At 46.9% G+C, this 18,193-nt stretch overlaps 1 protein-coding gene and 1 long non-coding RNA gene across 2 annotated transcripts; one reads left to right on the forward strand and one right to left on the reverse strand.

Moving 5' to 3' along the window:
- Positions 1-858: 858 nt before the first annotated feature.
- On the reverse strand, positions 859-6,265 carry ANGPTL4 (angiopoietin like 4). Its single transcript, XM_006185027.3, has 7 exons — positions 5,736-6,265; positions 5,442-5,552; positions 5,198-5,315; positions 2,962-3,075; positions 2,561-2,656; positions 2,194-2,475; positions 859-1,514 (listed from the first exon to the last, which is right to left on the reverse strand). The coding sequence occupies exons 1-7, from the start codon at positions 6,069-6,071 to the stop codon at positions 1,333-1,335; spliced, it is 1,239 nt and encodes a 412-aa protein (XP_006185089.3). The 5' UTR covers positions 6,072-6,265; the 3' UTR covers positions 859-1,332.
- Positions 5,478-8,724, forward strand: LOC116659109. The gene is made up of 4 exons (XR_004314417.1): positions 5,478-5,575; positions 6,418-6,588; positions 6,896-6,969; positions 8,654-8,724. It is a non-coding gene; the product is annotated as an uncharacterized LOC116659109 (long non-coding RNA).
- The last annotated feature ends 9,469 nt before the right edge of the window (positions 8,725-18,193 follow it).

Consider the following 18,193-nt stretch of genomic DNA (forward strand, 5'->3'; position numbering starts at 1 on the left):
CTGGATTCCCAAGACTCAGAATAATAAGACTTTTGTAAAAGCTGTGTCAAATCTATTATTGATAACTTACATTGATCACATTTTGAAATGGTAATATTTTGGATATATTGTATTCATTTGAATATATTTTTAACTCACTTCACCTGTTTTTTTAATTTTTTGTTTCTTTTTAAACTTTTTTTGTTTTTCTTTTTCTTGCTATTCTTTTTTTTTTAATGGTGGTATTGGGGGTTAAACCTAGGGCCCCCTTGTATGCTACGCATGCACTCTACCGCTAAGCTATTACCCTACCCACCTTTTGCTTTTTTTTTTTTTATTTTTAAAAAGTTCCACGTGCATTTGTTTGTTTGTTTGTTTTTTGGAGGGGAGGTAATCAGGTTTGCTTATTTATTTTTTAATGGAGATACTGGGGAGTGAAACCAGGACCTTGTGCGTGCTAAGCACATGCTCTACCACTGAGCTATACTCTCCCCGTCTTTTTGCTTTTTTAAAAAATGTGACTCCTACATAAAATTAAATATGCAATTCACATCATGTTTCTATCAAATGGAGGGATGGTAAAAAGTTCATCGTGATTCATATGTGTAACTAGGCACAGGAAGGGCTTCTCATTTTCTCTAGTACTTGCTTCCAGAAAGACTGAGTGGGAGTTTTGTTTTGTAACTTTGAAAATAAAAATGAGATCCATGGACTAATAAGTGAAGGAAATTGAAATCAGGTGTCGGAGGTGGTGGGGAGAACCGGCGTTGTCCTCAAAGAGACCTGGGGGTGTTCCCCCTCCACCCTGGGAATGTATTTATATGGACTTTGAAAACTGTCCACTTTCTAAAACACACGGAAGGACAAAACAGAACAAAATGTTCTGAGGTTGCTTTTATTCCAAGAATTCTGCGGGCTCCGCCCAGACACTGTTGGCACCGACTCGCCCACAGCACCCACACGCCACAGCACCGTGAGGGCACTCAGCACTTAGGGGAGCCCTGGTCCCCCAGCCAGTCAATGTGACTGAATCCGCCATCGAGGGCCGGCCTGGCTGCCCCTGGGTGGTCCCTTTGCATCCCCTACTCCTCAGGCGGGCAAAGAATCAGGCCTCCACGCCCCTCAATCCCCCAGTTTCAGGGCCCTGTGCTCCGTAGCCCTGCAGCTCTGTCCTTCCCAGGGGGTACTTCCTGCAGTCCCCCAACTCGGAAAGGGGGCCTCTCCAGTCTTGGGCATCTTCTCTGTCCACGAGGCTCCAGATGGCCCCAGCCGGGAGCCCCTGCCTGGGCAGGGAGTGACTAGAGTCAGAGTAACTGTCCTCTAGGAACCTGGGACCAGGCCCCAGGGAGGAGGCTAGGAGGCTGCTTCAGCTGCTGTGGGCTGGATCAGCATGGTGGTGGCCTGCAGCGGATAGTAGCGGCCCCGCCAGGTCTTCCAGAAGATTCCCTTCTTACGCTGCTGCCGCTGCCGTGGGATGGAGTGGAAGTACTGGCCGTTAAGGTTGGAGTGGCTGCAGGTGCCGAACCACCAGCCACCTGCCGGGGTCGGAAGAAAAGGAACAGTCAGGCCTGGGTCCTCAGGCCTCCACTGGGGCTGGGATGGGGATGAGGCCGGGCGCTGGACTTCATGCGCTTGAGATGGGAGGACTTTGGCAATGGTTGTCAAACTGTGTTCTGAGGAACCGCATGTGACAAAGAAAACTTAAGGGCTGTGAGCATCCCCCCCTTCCTGGTAACCACAGCTTTTACATGAGTCGCCCTGGCAAGTGACTTCTCTGCACTCGGCACGTGGCAAACGTTCATTAAAACCTTCCTAGGATTGTCATCTGTTTCACAACCATGTGAAATTAACCAGTATCCCATCCTTCTCTGACCCCTAGAAAGGCAGTTTCATATGCCTCCAATTTCATTAGAACAAGATGGGCTTTGTCTTGGCGGCTCTGCCACAGGCTGGCCACCAGCCCACAAACATCATCTCATTGAATTTCATAACAATCCCATGGAGTGGGCACTCTGGTTACACCCATTTTAAAGATGGAGAAACTGAGGAGGGGAGACATGAAGTCAGCTACCCAAGGACACAGAGCAAGTAAGACAGCGAGGAGGGAGCAGATGGAATTGGGCTTGAAGGCAGGGCAAGGATACAGACGGGAAGGGAGGGGATGCCTTGGCCGTGTGGCGAAGGGCAGGCCAGGGAGGGACAGAGCCTGCTCACCAGAGAGGCTCTTTGCGCAGTTCTTGTCCTGGCGGAGGTCGTGGTCCTGGTCCCAAGTAGAGAAGGGCAGGGAGAGGCCGCTGGGCATGATGGTGGTGGCCCCCAATTTGCTGGCAACAGGCTCCGTGAGCTGCAGGCTGTAGGCTGTGTCCTCGCCACCCAGGTGGACAGGGAACTGCAGTGACTGAGCATTACCTTCCCAGTCCTGCAGCTGCACAGACAGGTGGCTGCCCCGGTCCCCCATGATGCGGTGCACCTTCTCCAGGCCCAGCCAGAATTCACCTGCAGCAGGAGGGGCCAATGGGTGAGACAGGCCCACCTCCAGGGCTCCTCCTCCCCCTGTGTCTGGCCTGCTGGAAACACCCACCTTGGGGGTCTCCAAAGCCATCCTTGTAGGCTGCCCAGGGCTGGTTAAAGTCCACGGAGCCATCCTGGCGCCTCTGAATTACGGTCCAACCTCCATCTGCCCAGAAAGATGCAAAGTCACCCCGAGAATTCTTCTTACCAGGGACCCCAACTCCCCTATCTGGATCCCAAACTCCAAACTGCCTCCAAACCAAGAGAGGGCAATGTCCTTCTCATCGGTCCCAGCAGGATTGGAGGAGGGTGGTCAGAGGGAAAAACTGGGCTGGACAGCAGTCAGGGACCTGCCTAGATCTTTGTCTCAAAGACCCAGCAGGGGAGGAGGGGGTGAGGTGGGGTGCATCTGACAGAAAGACAATGGGGTCCAGGATAGTTGAAAACTTTAGGGGGCCAGCACATCCCTACCTGAGGTCATATTGCAGTTAACCAGGAATGGTGGAGACCCCTGGGGCTGGATCTGGAACAGTCCACTTTGCCTCTCTCCCTCTTCGAACAGCTCCTGACAGTCCCTGGGCAGTCCTGTGAGGTAGACAAAGGCAGGGGGATTGAAGCAGAGAGCAGAGAGGGTCTTAGGAAATGGGCGTGTCTGGAGGCTGGGCAGTGGATAACAGGGACAGGAGGGGGCAATCCTGAGCTCGTGAGCCCCCCACCACTTGCCTAAAGTCTTCCATGGCTCCCCACAGCCTTCCTCAACATGGTCTATAAGGCACCCCAGGAGCAGCCATCACACGCATCCTCCCTCCCCCCTGCACTGCAGGCCCACCTTCTGGCCACACACCCTCCTGCCACAGGGACTTTGCACATGCTAGCATTCTGTCTGGGACCCTCTTCCCTTCTTCCTTTCTCTGCCTCTCACTAAAGTTTCCAGCTTATGGAAGGGATGATGTCCCTGACCTCCAGACCTGGCTAGGGGCACTGAGATCTTCCCACTCTCCAAAAGTAGGGTCATCTGGTGGTCTCTCTCCAACTCCCCACACTGAATGAAGTCCATGAGGTCTGAGAACATGGAATGGCTCTTCACCTACCATCTGGTAGCCATGCCCAGGCTGATCCTAGCCCACAGCAGGTATTTAATAAAGGTGAATGAATGACTGAAGGAGCTGGACCAGAAGGGGCAGGGGGACAGAGCTAAGCTCTGCTTTGTTCAGGGGTGGTGTAGATCAGGCCTGGATGGGAATGCGGGTACCCCAGAGACCCTGCCCTGGGGTCGCAGGTATCAGAAGGAGAGGAGGAAGGTTGGAGGAGTGAAGGAGGGAAGGAAGGAATAGAGAAAGAGGGACAGATACGTCTGGAGATTCAGGAAGTCTCAGCCCACTCGCTAGCCGGGAAAGTAGGGAAAAGGTTGCCAGAGGGAGGGGAAGCCTCTGGTCGCGGGGTGAGTGTGTCCGCGCTGTGGGGGTGGGGAGACATTTTCCGGCCCGGGGCAGCTCCCCTTTCCCCTACTTTCCTCTCTTCCAAGCACAGCAGGCAGCCCGCCAAACCACCAGTGTGGCTTCTATTAGCACCAGCTGTTTGTCTCCTCGGCTCTGAACTTTTCCCTATTTGGCAGGGCTGAGCCTGGAGTCCCCAAACCTCCACGGGGCCATCCCCTCCCCCACCACATTCCCCAGCCTGGCCTAGGCCCACTGGCCCTGCCCAGAAGCCCTCCCTCCATCCCAGAACTCTGGTGTGGGAGGGTGTACAGGACCCCTACCTGGGTGGGAGGTGAGGGAGAAGGGTGGCAGGGGGAGGTCGAGGAGCCCTCAAGACAAGAGGGCCAGAAGCCAGCAACCAGCCTGAAGGTGTGAAGAGGGGGTCTGAACTTTCACCTGTGGTGGTCTGCAGACCATGCCAGGCCGGGTGATGGGGTAGGAGGACCATATGCAAGCCAGCCAGGTCTGGAGCAGTGAACTTGGTGTGGGACACAGCCATTAGAAGCTGGGAGCCTGTGTCAGACACACACAGACATGCTAGGTTGGAGATCTGGGGTGCTATACACAGTAAAGGGGGGGAGGGATGGGGTGAACCTGGACTTTGGGGCCAAAAGAAAGGTGAGGGACCAGGTGTGTGTGTCAGGAGCCCTGGATTTGTAAGAGAGCTGTATCTGGCCAGGGAGATGGGGGTTCCCTGCCCTACCCGCCCCCAAGATCCACACTCTAAGACCATGGAGAGCCCAAACATCAGAACCTCCCTTCTCATCAGAGAGCTATTCTCCCTTCACTCAATTTCCAGCTTCACTAGCTGGGACCCTCTTGTCCACCATCCCACTTTCCTGGAAGGTTCCAACCTCCAGAAAGATGTCCCTGAAATGTACCACCCCCTTCTCCACACCCCTAGAGCAGCTTAAGTCCCTCTTGGACATTCTTTCCCACCCCCTGCTCCAGTTAGTGGCCAGCAAAGCTTTGGGGAAAGCCCACTGGCTTGCTGGGAAGATGAGTGAAGTGGCCCAGCAGGGGAGGGTCAGGGCTGAAGAGGGAGGTGCCACAGTCATCCCTTCACCAGAGACCTGTGAGACCACAGGGACCCAGGGCCAGGGCCTCTCTGCTTCTCAGTAAGGTGGATCTGACAAGGAGGAGGGAAAGAATGCTAAGTGTGTGTGTTGGGTTTATTTGGGGGTGAGGGGGTGGGATTGTCAGAGAACAGCAAAGGGCTGGATACTCACTGTGCAGGCAGCTGATATTACGGGCTGGTCCAACAAGCTGGGCCATCTTGGGTAGCCTCTTCCTCCTGGAAGGCTTGGCCACCCCGTGGCCCAGGTGCATAGGGGCCAGGTGGCCCACCTGAGACAGGACGGGAGGAGAGTGTCAGGTCTGGCTGGTTCAAGCTGCTCGACCTGCCTGGCTCCGCGTCTGGACCCACAGGTCCAACTTCAACTTCCCTCCCGACTTGGGGCAATCATTGGGCACCTGACTCTGCAGATTCTGAATTTTCAGGTGTTGCTTCTCAAGGTGCCGCTGCTGCTGGGCTACCTTCTGAAAGAGTTGCTGGATTCTGCTGTTCTGGGTCTTGAGCTGAGTCTGAGGAGAGCGTGAAAACCCTGGTGAGAATTCAGCCTTTTGCCACCAAGTTCTCCATCCCGTCTGTCTTTACAACTCCCCATCCTTTGAGCGAGACAAGAGAGCCCAGGAAGCCCGGGATGAGCCCCCAACCCCGCCCCAACCATTTCCACTCCCTTCCGGAGCAGTAGGAGCGTTAAGTACCTGCAAGCTGCGGAGGGTCTCTGGGGCGACGTCGCCGCTGGGAGGGGCCCGACTCGCCCGGACGAGCGGAGGCGCGGGGGCCCCCTCGGGCTCCTTGCAGGAGGCCCCGCACGCGCTCAGACGCCGCTCCAGCGCTCCCAGCTGCCCACGGGTGTGCTCCACGTGCTCGCGCAGCCCGTGGCCGAGCTGTAGGAGTCCGTGCGCCAGCACATTCACCTCGTCCCAGGACGCGAAGCGCGGCTGCTCGGGCGGCTCCGGGCGGCCCTGAGCGCTCAGCAGGCCGGCGGTGGCGGCGCACAGCACCAGGGCTGCTCCGGCCGTCGGCGCAGCGCGCATCCTTCCGGGTGGTCTGGGCCCCGGGACGCGGGGATTCGGGGACCCCGGGCGAGGGGGCGCAAGGGGGACTCGGGGTTCCAGATGCGAAGGCTGGAGACGGGGGTCCCTGGCTCAGGCTCGCTTGGGTGCAGAAGCCACAGGAACAGACTAGAATCACAGCCGCTATCCCTGGGCTTGGCTATCCCCTGCGACGCTCTATTATAAATAAGCCCATGCGGGAGTGGGAGGAGCAGCCAGGGAGGCGGGGCGTGGTGAGTTGCGGGGGCGGGGTTCTGTGCGCTGGAGGCCGGGTAATTATGGTAGTAGGGGGCGCCCTGGGTTGCAAAACTCTGGCTCCTCGCACCAGGTCTTGACGTGCCTTCTCCGTGCCTTTTCTGAGGACCAAGGGAGACGTGATTCTCCCCATCCCGTGGTGCCCTTCCAAGCGCCGGAATCCCAAGAACCCAGCCGCCCCAGCTGGTCTCAGTGGGGAAAGGGCGGGCTGCATTCTTGACCCCCTTCCCAAGTCAAAAGCTGGGTAAGAGAGACGAAAAAGAAAGGGCCCTGGTGCGCTGAGTCCAGGAGACCGGGGCGGGAAATCTAGGATGCCTCAAACACCCCGCCTCTGAGAGGCTTTCCGGAGAGCCTCTCAAGACCAGGCTTGACCCCCGGGGAGACATCTCCCGGCTCCCACGCTTCCCTGCTTATGGCTTCGTCACTGAAGATTTTTTAACGTCCTTCATCCCACTCCCAACAACTTAGTGCCCTGGTTGGCAGGGCCCGGGTCTGTTTTTTTCAGTCTCCAGCTTCGGCCTCTCTCACCACTGCCCACTCTCTACCCTCAGGGTCCTCACTGTCTGAGTCTGCCTGAATCAAAGCAAGAACCTCAGAACAGAAAGAAGGGATGCACGGAAGGAAGGTCTGCCCCTCCTCCTCCATTCAGTCATTCAACAAACAGTCCTTTGCTCCTATATGGAGTTCCCAGGCTGGTGGAGAGACCCCAAGACTTTGAGCCCTGGGTAGGAACCGAGTTGGGACAGAAGAGGAAATGAGTGAGGCTATGATGTGGACCACGTTCATTCCAAGGCTAAGCATTTATTAAACCGACGGTCACTAAAGTCCTCCTCCTCCGTCCTAAAGTCCTCCCCCTCCGTCCCCACCAACTTCCCTATACCTCGTCAGAAAATTGGGGCTGGCATAGAAAACTGGCCTGCCAGGGAGAACCTGGGAGATGTTGACTCAGAGCACAGACAGAAGAACAGAGTTGACTTGGCAGGGCTCCGAGCCAGCTTAGCCTCTGGAATCTGAAACTGGGAGCCCCAGGGCTGACGTGCAGGTCACCACTCATACCCTTGGCTGGGCCGGGTGCCAGAATGGCAGATCCCAGCAGCAGTGACAGGCAGATGAGAAGGGCAGGGAAAAAACCTTGGCAAGGGGTGGATCCAGATAGCCACCATCTGCCCTGGCAGCCAGCCTGTTCAGCCCCCAGCCCCTGGCTTCCTACTGAGTGGGGGACACAGCTGTTCCAGAGCACTGTGTCCCTCTCCCTGGCTTCTTGCGCTAAGAAAAATGATCACTTTCCCAACTTCATGGTCTTTTCATGATTCACTGTTCAGGGGCTTCTACCTCCATGCCATGTTTCAGAGGGCATAAAACACACCAAACGCAGGTGTCTTAGAGGCACCTGTAGTGAACAAGTCACAAAACAGTTTGTCCAGGGGCCTGGTGGTGGCCCTGCATTACATCCTAAAAACTGTTCTGTGCAATGTACCTTCTCACCCGGCAATGACATATCACCCTGATCAATTGTTTCTTGAGTACCTGCTGTGTACTGATTACTGTGTTGTATTCATATTTCATAATAGTGGGCAAGACACTTCCCCCTCTCCAAATGTAGGCTATTCTGGTCAAAGCAAATGGCATTAGAAAGGTGACACCTGGGCTGGAATCTCATCAGAAAGGGAAGCAGTGAAACTGACTTTTTTTTTTTTTTTTTAATTTTTAACCTGTCTGTGGGCAATTGAATAAACTCCCTGCCTTTGGGAGATTTCAGTCTGGAGCAGGACATAGTCTCATGAACAGTGTTTTTCCATCTGTATCTCTATGACCTAGGTTACTGGAGGCCCTAGACTTCTCTACCAGTCTTCAAGCACTGGGCTTCTGATGGGTTGTACAGGAGGAATTCATAATAAAAATAGCAGTGAACACCTCCTCTGCACTTAACATATGCCAGGGATTGTTCTAAAGGGATTACATATTCACTTAATCCCAGTAACAACCCCAAATGAAGTAGGTACTGTTATTCTATTTTATAGATGAGAACACAGTGAAAGAGAGGTTAAGTCCTTGTCCAAGTTCTCACAGTTATCTAGAGAGAGCTAGGGTTTGAGGCCAGGCTGCCCTGACTCAGAGCTGCGTTCTTAGCAGCCATGCTATACCTCCTTTTCCCATCATGGCCCTGCGATCCTGCCTCCTGATCGTCATGCCTTTGTATAGCTCCTCTCCATCATGTAACTGAGAGGATGTTGTTGAAATGGTGGTGGGTGTGACTTCTGAGGTTAGACCATAAAAAAAAATGTGGCTTCTGCCTTTTTCTTGATTAGCTCACTTTGAGTGAGAAGCCAGCTTCCATGCTGTGAGGACACTCAAGCAGCCCTTTGGAGAGATCCACCCAGCAACCAACATCAGCTTGTCAGCCACACAAGGGAGCGATTGTAGAAGCAGATCCTCCAGGCCCAGTCAAGCTTTCAGATGATGTAACCCCAGCTGGCGTCTGTTCGCAGCCTCATGAGACTCCGAGCTCACCCAGCTAAGCCGCTCCCAAGCTCCTGATCCATAGAAACTATGAAATAATAAATGTGTATTGTTTTAAGCCACTCGTTATACAGCTAATACAATAGCTAACACTTAAATAATGCCCACCCTGTGCCTGGCATTATTTTAAGTATTTCACACGTGTACATTCACTTATTATATCCTATGAGGTCGGCACACTACTGTTTTTTGGTTTTGTTTTTTAATTAAGTATGGTTGATTTACAATGTTGTGTTAGTCTGATGTACAGCATGGTGATTCAGTTACACACACACACACACACACACTACACACACATATATATTCTTTTTCACTATAGGTTACCACAAGTTATTGAATATAGTTCCCCATGCTATACAGTAGGATCTTGTTAGTTATCTGTTTTATATATAGTAGTTTGTATCTGCAAATCTGAAACTCCTAATTTGTCCCTCCCTCCCTTTCCCCATGGTAACCATAAATTTGTTTTCTATGTCTGTGAGTCTGTTTCTGTTTTGTAAATAAGTTCATTGGTGTCATTTTTAAAGATTTCACATATAAGTGATATCATAGGGTATTTGTCTTTCTCTTTCCAGCTTACATCACTTAGTATGATAATCTCTAGGTCCATCCATGTTGCAGCAAATGGCATTATTTCATTCTTCTTTATGGCTAAGTAGTATTCCATTGACAATACGTATACCACATCTTCTTTATCCATCTGTTGATGGACATTTAGGTTGTTTCCATGTCTTGGCCATTGTGAATACTACTGCTATGAACATTGAGGTGCATATATCTTTTCAAATTAGAGTTCCCTCTGGATATATGCCCAGGAGTGGGATTGCTGGATCATATGATGTCTGTTTGTTTTGTTTTGTTTTGTTTTGTTTTTTGAGTGAAGGTAGATTTATTCAGAGAGATACATTGAAAGGCAAGAGAGAGGCCATGAGGTGTGGGGGTTGGGTACTCAGATTAGAAGTAGGTACACACTCCATAGACAGAGTGCAGGCCGTCTCAGAAGAGGAAGAGGGGCGACCACGAGGTGCCCTATTGCTGGTTTTTATGGGCTTGGTGGCTTCATATGCTAATAAGAAGAAGGACCAGTCTAAGGGGAAGGGGCTGGGATTCCCAGGAAGTTGGCCATTTCCCACTCTTTGACCTTTTGTGGCTAGCCTTGGGACTGCCATGGTGCCTGTGGGCATGTTATTCACCGTGTTAATATATTACAATGGGAGAATAATGAAGCTCAAGGTCTACTAGAAGTTAAATCTCTCATCATCCTGAGACTCAAGACCTACTGGGGGTTGAGTCTTTCACCATTTTGATATTAATTGCTGTGGCATTCCTTGAATGGCTGTGCCCTGCCCTCTTCCATCCTGTCTCATTCCCCTCTCAGAGATTTTACTCCCATAATCTTATGGGGTTGCAGAGGGGCGAAGGTCCGTCTTCTGAAACTGCTACCAGGCTGAGTAGAGGCATTGACCCTGCCTATCAGGCAGTAAAAATCTCTGAATGCCTAATCTAGGGGCCTCAGAGGCAGGACAGCCTTTTGTTTTTGCATCCAAGGGCTGAGGGTGTGGGCTGGATATGATGTCTATTTGTAATTTTTTGAGGAATCTCTATACTGTTTTCCATAGTGGCTGCACCAAATTACATTCCCACCAACAGTGTAGGAAGGTTCCCTTTTCTCCACACCCACTTCAACATTTATCATTTGTGGACTTTTAAATGATGGCCATTCTGACTGGTGTGAGGTGATACCTCATTGTAGTTTTGATTTGCATTTTCTGATAATTAGCGTTTTGACCATCTTTTCACGTGCCTATTGGCCATCTGTATATCTTCATTGGAGAAATGTCTGTTTAGGTCTTCTGCCCATTTTTTCAATTGGGTTGTTTGGTTTTTTTTTTTTGTTATTGAGTTGTGTGAGCTGTTTGTATATTCTGGAAATTAAGCTTTTCCATCACATTGTTTGCAAATATTTTCTCCCATTCTGTATGTTGTCTTTTGGTTTTATTTATAGTTTGCTTTGCTGGCACAATACTGTTTTAATCTCTACTTTAAAGAAGGGGAAACTGAGGCACAGGGAGGTCACATGGTCTGAGAGAGGAGGTGTGGGAGAATAAAGTTTCCCGGGAAGACTAGGACTACTGTTAAGCGTAAACCTGCCCAACAATGTTCTATTTTGAATTCTGGCAGGATTTGACGTTGAGTGCAGCTAATGCTCCCATGAGTCACATTCCTGTCCTCAAATTTGCATAGAAGCCAAGCCGCCTCTGCCAGCTGTCTTCTCCCACCCACCCCTTCCCTCACCCATGTTTTAGGCACAGACCTGCATGATCCTACACTGGCCCCACTGGTGAAACCCCACCTGAAGATATGCTTGGTTTGGTCTGCCCAGAAATTTGAATATCAGGAGGTTTCTAATGAAAATCTAGAATTTTGGCTTCTATTGCAAAATTAGAAGGTCCAGCAGGAGTGGTCTACGGTCCTGTTTGTTTGCGATAGGCTAGAGCTGAGGGGAACTGCTCCCCCCTTTTGGCCAAGGCAAGCCCTCCCATCCCATCACTGTTGTGTGACACAGTCCCTTCCATGCTCTGTCTTGTGCAGATCCCTGAAGCCTCTGGTCACTGCCTTTGGGCTGGTGTTTTTCTGTTGCCAGTCTCAGATCAGGTTAAGTGGGGCCTCTGTTTTGGCACTGCACCCTATAGGGCGAACCCCTCCACCAGGCAAGGGGTTGTAAGAGCAATGGATGTATTTACTGGAGCCCACAGACTCCCTTCTAGATCACTGAGTTTCCACTTGGGGTGGTGAAAAAGTTCTGGAACTAGGTAGAAATTGTGTAACATTGTGTGTGCACTTGATGGCACTGAACTGTATACTTAACATCGTTATAATTGTCCATTTTCTGTTATGTGTATTTTACCACAATTTAAAAAATCTAATCTAAAAAACAAATATTGGTAAAACAAAAAAGAAATAGTAAATTTGAACCTGGTCTTCCATATTGTTTTGAAGGTCTATTTAGGGAAGTGGGAGGTTAGAACATATTTTATTATTTAACAGGGGTTAGTGTATCAGTTTTTCCATTGCTGTGTAACAGACATTCCCCAAACTTAGTGGCTCAAAACCATATCCAGTGGACTCAGGTGAGCAGTTCTTTTCCCTCATGACCCTCCCTCACATACGGAAAGAAAAATATATATTCATATATATTTCTATGTATCATGTATATCCATATATAGTTCTATGTATGTATGTATGTACCTATGTATCTATCTATCTATCTATTCATTCTCTCTATATATGAAGAAAGCCACATTTATATACAGGGAGACACATATATACATATAATATGTATATGTATCTATTACATGCATGCATGTATATAATGCACACATATGTGTGTATATGTACATATATATAAAACTCACATAGAAAAAAGATAATACACACACACACTTTTTTTTTTGAACCATTTGAGGGTATGTTGCAGACATGATTAGTGCCTTTGACTACGAACAAGGACACTCACTTACATAACTGTAGCACAGTTAGCAACTTACAGGAGTTTGACCCTGACAAGGTGCTTTATCTAATCAGCAGTCCAAATTCCGATTTCATCAATCATGCCCCTTGTGACCTTTGCAGCTCTGTTTTCCCTCTGAGGTCCCATCCAGGGTCACACAGTGCCTTTCGTTTTGTGTCTCTTTAGTCTGCTTTGTCCTTTGCAACATTGACATTTTTGAAGTGCACACTTTAGAGAGAATATTTGAAGTGCACACATTAGGGAGAACATTCGGCACTTTGCCTTTGTCTGATGCTCCTTTCTGATGATGCAGTTTTTGGCAGTGATATTGTATCCTCCCTTCAGTGTATTGGGAGGCATGTGATGGGTGTTTGCCCCATATTATTACTGTTAATTGTGATTTTTGATATTTATTCTTTCCCTGAGATACACTTGACATATAACATGATATTAGTTTCAGGGGTACATTGTAATGATTCACCATATATATATAGCCAAGTGATAACCACAATAAGTCGAGTTAACATCCATCATGATACAGAATTACAGAATTTTTTTGCTTATGATGAGAGCTTTTAAGATTTACTTTCTTTTTGGAGGGGAAGAGAGATTAGATTTATTTATTTACTTAATGTTTTAAATAGAGATGCTGGGGATTGAACCTAGGACCTCATACATGCTAAGCATACCGTCTACCACTGAGCTATACCCTCCCTCAAGATTTATTCTCTGAGCAACTTTCAAATATGTAATACCATATTATTAACTGTGGTCGCCGTTCTCTACGTTACATTCCTAGGACTTAGTTATTTTTTTTTAACCGGAAGTTTGTACCTTTTGACCTAATTGTGATTATTTTCACTGCTTGCCTTTAATACTGGATGGTCACTGCTATAATGGGGGAAGCACAGGAACCTAAAAAGGCCAGAGAAGGGACCAGTTCCAGTAAGCAAGGCTTTCTGGGCAGGGCCCCCGAGGCTGAGGGATAATAAGACTATCCAGACAAACAGGGTAGGGAACTGGTGACCCAGATTGAGGAAGAGCATGAAAAACTCACCATCGCCTGGGACCTGTGCCCGATTCTTCCCAGACGATCCCAGAGGAATTTGGGGGCTATGAATGTGGACACCCCAAGAGAGGCTGCTGGGCCTCTGGTCAGGGAACGGCCCCCACCACCCCCGGCCACTACCCAAGCTTTTTCCTGTCAGCCTCTAGTCACTTCCAGGTCTCCAGGAAAGGTCAGCTTTAGGGCAGGAGCCTCAGAGGCTCAGGGCCGAAAGGATGACTCAGATTCTGGGCTGGGGCTCCAGAAGGGAATGGAGTGGCCTCTGCCCAAGATGATCTCCCCAGCTCCACCTAGCCTGGGATCCTGCGTGTGTGTGAACCTGCAGCCTTTGTTCCCCAGGACAAACAGCCCTGAATTCACTCAGGAGAGAATAATAACCAGAAAAGTGCACCTTAATTTAGCACTCACCTGTACCCCATCGGGCACTTGCAGAGTCCATCTTCTGTCCCCCTCAAATCAGCCCTGCAAAGGAAAGCACTCCTTTCTCTTTTGGACTGATGGGCAAACAGAGGTTCTGAGATGTTCAGACATTTGGCCATAGTCACACAGCTTGGAAAAGCCAAGATTTGAACCTAATTCTCTCTAGTTGCAAACCACTGAATTTTTAAAAAATTTTCTTTTTTGGGTAAGTTACAGGTTTGTTTGTTTTTTTTCCCCATGGGGGTTATAATCAGGTTTATTTAGTATTTATTTATTCTTACAGGAGGTACTAGGGATTGAACTCAGAACCTCGTACATGCTAAGCATGTGGTCTACCACTTGAGCTATACCCTCCCACCCCTTTTTTTAAATTGAAGTATAGTTAGTTACAAGGTGTCAATTTTGGCTGTACAGCATAATGTCCCAGTCATACATATACACATATATTCGTTTTCATATTCTTTTTCATTAAGTTATTACAAGATATTGAATATAGTTCCCTGTGTTATACAGAAGTTCATTTTTAAAAATCTATTTTTACATATAGTAGTTAATATTTGCAAATCTCAAACTCCCAAATTTATCCCTTCCTACCCACTTTTCCCCCAGTAACCATAAGATTGTTTACTGTGTCTGCTAGTCTGTTTCTGTTTTGTAGATGAGATCATTAGTGTCTTCTTTTTCATTTTTTTAGATTCCACACATGAATGATATGATTTTTTTTTTTATTTCTCTTTCTGGCTTACTTCACTGAGAATGACGATCTCCAGGTCCATCCATGTTACTGCAAATGGCACTATTTTATTCTTTTTATGGCTGAGTACTATTCCATTGTGTATATATACTGCAACTTACTTATCCAGTCATCTTTTGATGGACATTTTGGTTGCTTCTGTGTCTTGGTTGTTGTAAATACTGCTGCTGTGAACATTGGGGTGCATGTATCTTTTCAAATTAAGAGTCCGCTCTGGATATATGCCCAGGGGTGGAATTGCTGGATCATATGGTAACTCTATGTTTAGTTTTTTGAAGAATCTCCATACTGTTCTCCACAATGGACTGCACCAAACTACATTCCCATCAGCAGTGTAGAAGGGTTTCCTTTCCTCCACACCCCCTCCTGCATTTATTGTTTGTAGACTTTTAAATGATGGTCATTCTGACTGGTGTGAGGTGATACCTCATTGTAGTTTTGATTGGGCAGTGCATTTGCACTGTGCCAAAACCATAAGTCAAAAAACCTCAAGAAGTCTCCCTTCCCTAATAGTGTGTCCACATAAAACTTTGTGTAAGAATGTTTATCCAGGTTTACTCATAATCACTTTTGAGGTTTTTCTGGTATGTCTGAACATTTTCCTTTTTTTTTCTTCGTGGGACTATGAGTGATTTCTTTTTCATTTAATTTTTTAAATTGAAGAATAATTGATTTACAATGTTGCATTAATTTCTGGTGTATAGCATAGTGACTCATTTATACATATATATTTGTTTTCATCTTTTTCATTATAGGTCATTACAAGGTATTGAATATAGCTCAATATACTGTTGCAGTAGAACATTTTTTTTTATCTTAAACATTTTCCTTTTAAAAATTGTTATGGACTGAATGTGTTCGCCTAAAATTCACATATTGAAGCCCTACCCCCTAATATGATGGTATTTGGGGACGGGGCTTTTGGGAGGTGATTAGGTCATGAGGGTGGGGCCCCCATGATGGGATTGGTGCCCCTATAAAAAGAGACAGGGGAGAGGACTTTCTCTCTCACAGCACCGTGTGAGGACACAGCAACAAGGTGGCCACGTGCAAACCAGGAAGAGAGTTCACCCTGGGAATTGAATCTATGAGTACTTTGGTCTTGGACTTCCCAGAACCATGAGAAATGTATTTCCGTGGTTTAAGCCACTCCGGCTATGGTATTTCATTATAGCAGCCCAGGATGACTCATCAAAAAATGGTGGGGAAAAAAAATTTAGCAGCCTATTGGAGTATAACTGAAGTACCATAATCTGCACAAAGTTCAGGTACACAATCTAATCAACTTTGACATATGTATACACCTGTGAAACTTTCACCATAATCAAGGTAATGGAACTGTCTATCACACCCCAAAGCTCCCTGTGCCTCTTAGGAACCTCTCCCACTGGCTCCTCCCACCTTTCCCATGTGAGCGTGCCCTGCTTTCTGTCACTGCAGATGAGTTTGCAGTTTCTAGAATCTTATGTAAATGGAATCACATAGAATGTACTCCTTTTCTTTTTGTCTGCTTTTTTCACTCAGCATAATTATTTTGAGATTCATCTCTGTTGGAGTGTGTATCAATAGTCTATTTATTTATTTAGGTTTTTTTTAGTGTTTTTTGCTAGGGGAGGTAATTAAGTTTATTTATTAAAAAAAATTTTTTTTTAATGGAGGTACTGGGGATTGAACCCAGGACTTAACTGCATGCTAAGCATGCACTTTACCACTTGAGCTATACCCTCCCCACTTAATTCTTATTTTTTATTGAAGTGTAGTTGATTTACAATGTTAGTTTCAGGTGTACAGCGAAACAATTCAGTTATACACATACATACATTTTTTTCATTTTCTTTTCCATTTACAGCACATTACAAGAAACTGAAGACAGTTTCCTGTGCTATACAGTAGGCCCTTGTTGTTTACCTGTTTTATATATTGCAGTGTGTATATGTTAATCCCTAAACTCCTAATCCATCCTTCCCCCCATTTCCCTCTGGTAACCACAGTTTGTTTTCTATGTTCGTGAGTCTATTTTTGGTTTGTAAATAAAACTTGTATCTCTTTATTTAGATTCCACATATAAGTGATATCATATGATATTTGTCTTTCTCTGTCTGGCTTACTTCACTTAGTATGATGGTCTCTAGGTCCATCCATGTTGCTGCAAATGGCATTATTTCATTCTTTGTTTATGGCTGAGTAATATTCCATTGTGTATATATGCCACATCTTTATCCAGTCATCTGTCGATGGACATTTAGGTTGTTTCCGTGTTTTGGCTATTGTAAATAGTGCTGCTGTGAGCATTGGTGTGAATGTGTTTTTTCAAATTAGAGTTTTCTCCAGACATACCCATTTCTGTATCCATTCATCTGTTGAAAGACATTTAGGTTGTTTCCAGTCTTTGTTTGTTGCAAATAAAGCTACTGTGGCCATTCACATACAAGGTTTTGATGGAATAATGCTTTCATTTCTCTGGGGGAAATTTATTTTAACTTAAAAATTTAATTTCAGTCTCCCTAGTGTGCCTGTCCCCCATCTGCCCAGATACACACCCACAATCACTGTCAATTTTTTATGATCAGTCATTCTTGCATTTATTTATGCAAATATAAGCAATATTCCCTGCTATCTTTACACAGAAGATAGTGTATCGCATGCACTGTTTTGCAACTTTTTTCACTTGACACAGATCTCAGAGCTTTTTTTTTTTTTAAGTCTTTTTTTTTTTTTTTCGGTGAGGGAGATAATTTGGTTATTTATTTATTTATTCTTAGAGGAGGTACTGGGGATTGAACCCAGGACCTCATGCACGCTTCTACCACTTGAGCTATACCCTCCTCCCCAGAGCTTTTTTTTTAAAGTAGATTTTCTTTTTTTAAAAATTTTTATTTTTTATACATGATCGTTTTAAGCTGCTGATCTCTTAATTTCAAATGCATCTTAGATACCTTGCATTTGTACTCTCCTCCCGTCAGGGTTTTGATATCACATTTTACATCTAATTGTTTTGTGTATCCTTGTCGTCATTTTCTTGTCTTTTGCCTTTTCTTTCCTACCTAGAGAAGTTCCTTTAGCATTTGTTGTAAAGCTGATTTAGTGGTGCTGAATCCTTATAGCTTTTGCTTCTCTGTGAAGCTTTTTTAAAAAAATAATTAATGAAATGATCTTTAATTTTTTTATTGGAGGGGGAGGCAACTAGGTTAGTTTGTTTGATGGAGGTCCTGGGGATTGAACCCAGGACCCCATGCATGCCAAGCAAGCCCTCTACCGCGGAGCTCTACCCTCCCCCCGGTCGAGTATTTTTGGTTGTGGGTTTTTCCATTTCATCACTAAGTATATTGTGCCACTCCCTTCTGGCCTGCAGAGTTTCTGCTGAAAACTCCACTGATAATCTATGGGAGTTCCCTTGTATTTTTTTTTTAATTGAAGTATAGTCAGTTTACAATGTTGCATCAATTTCTGGTGTAGCGTGTAATGTTTCAGTCATACATATACAGACATATATTCGTTTTCATATTCTTTTTTCATCATAGGTTACTACAAGATATTAAATATACTTCCCTGTGCTCTACAGTAGGACCTTGCTGTAT

This window comes from Camelus ferus, chromosome 22 (assembly GCF_009834535.1).
Source record: "Camelus ferus isolate YT-003-E chromosome 22, BCGSAC_Cfer_1.0, whole genome shotgun sequence".
NCBI classification, from domain to species: domain Eukaryota; kingdom Metazoa; phylum Chordata; class Mammalia; order Artiodactyla; family Camelidae; genus Camelus; species Camelus ferus.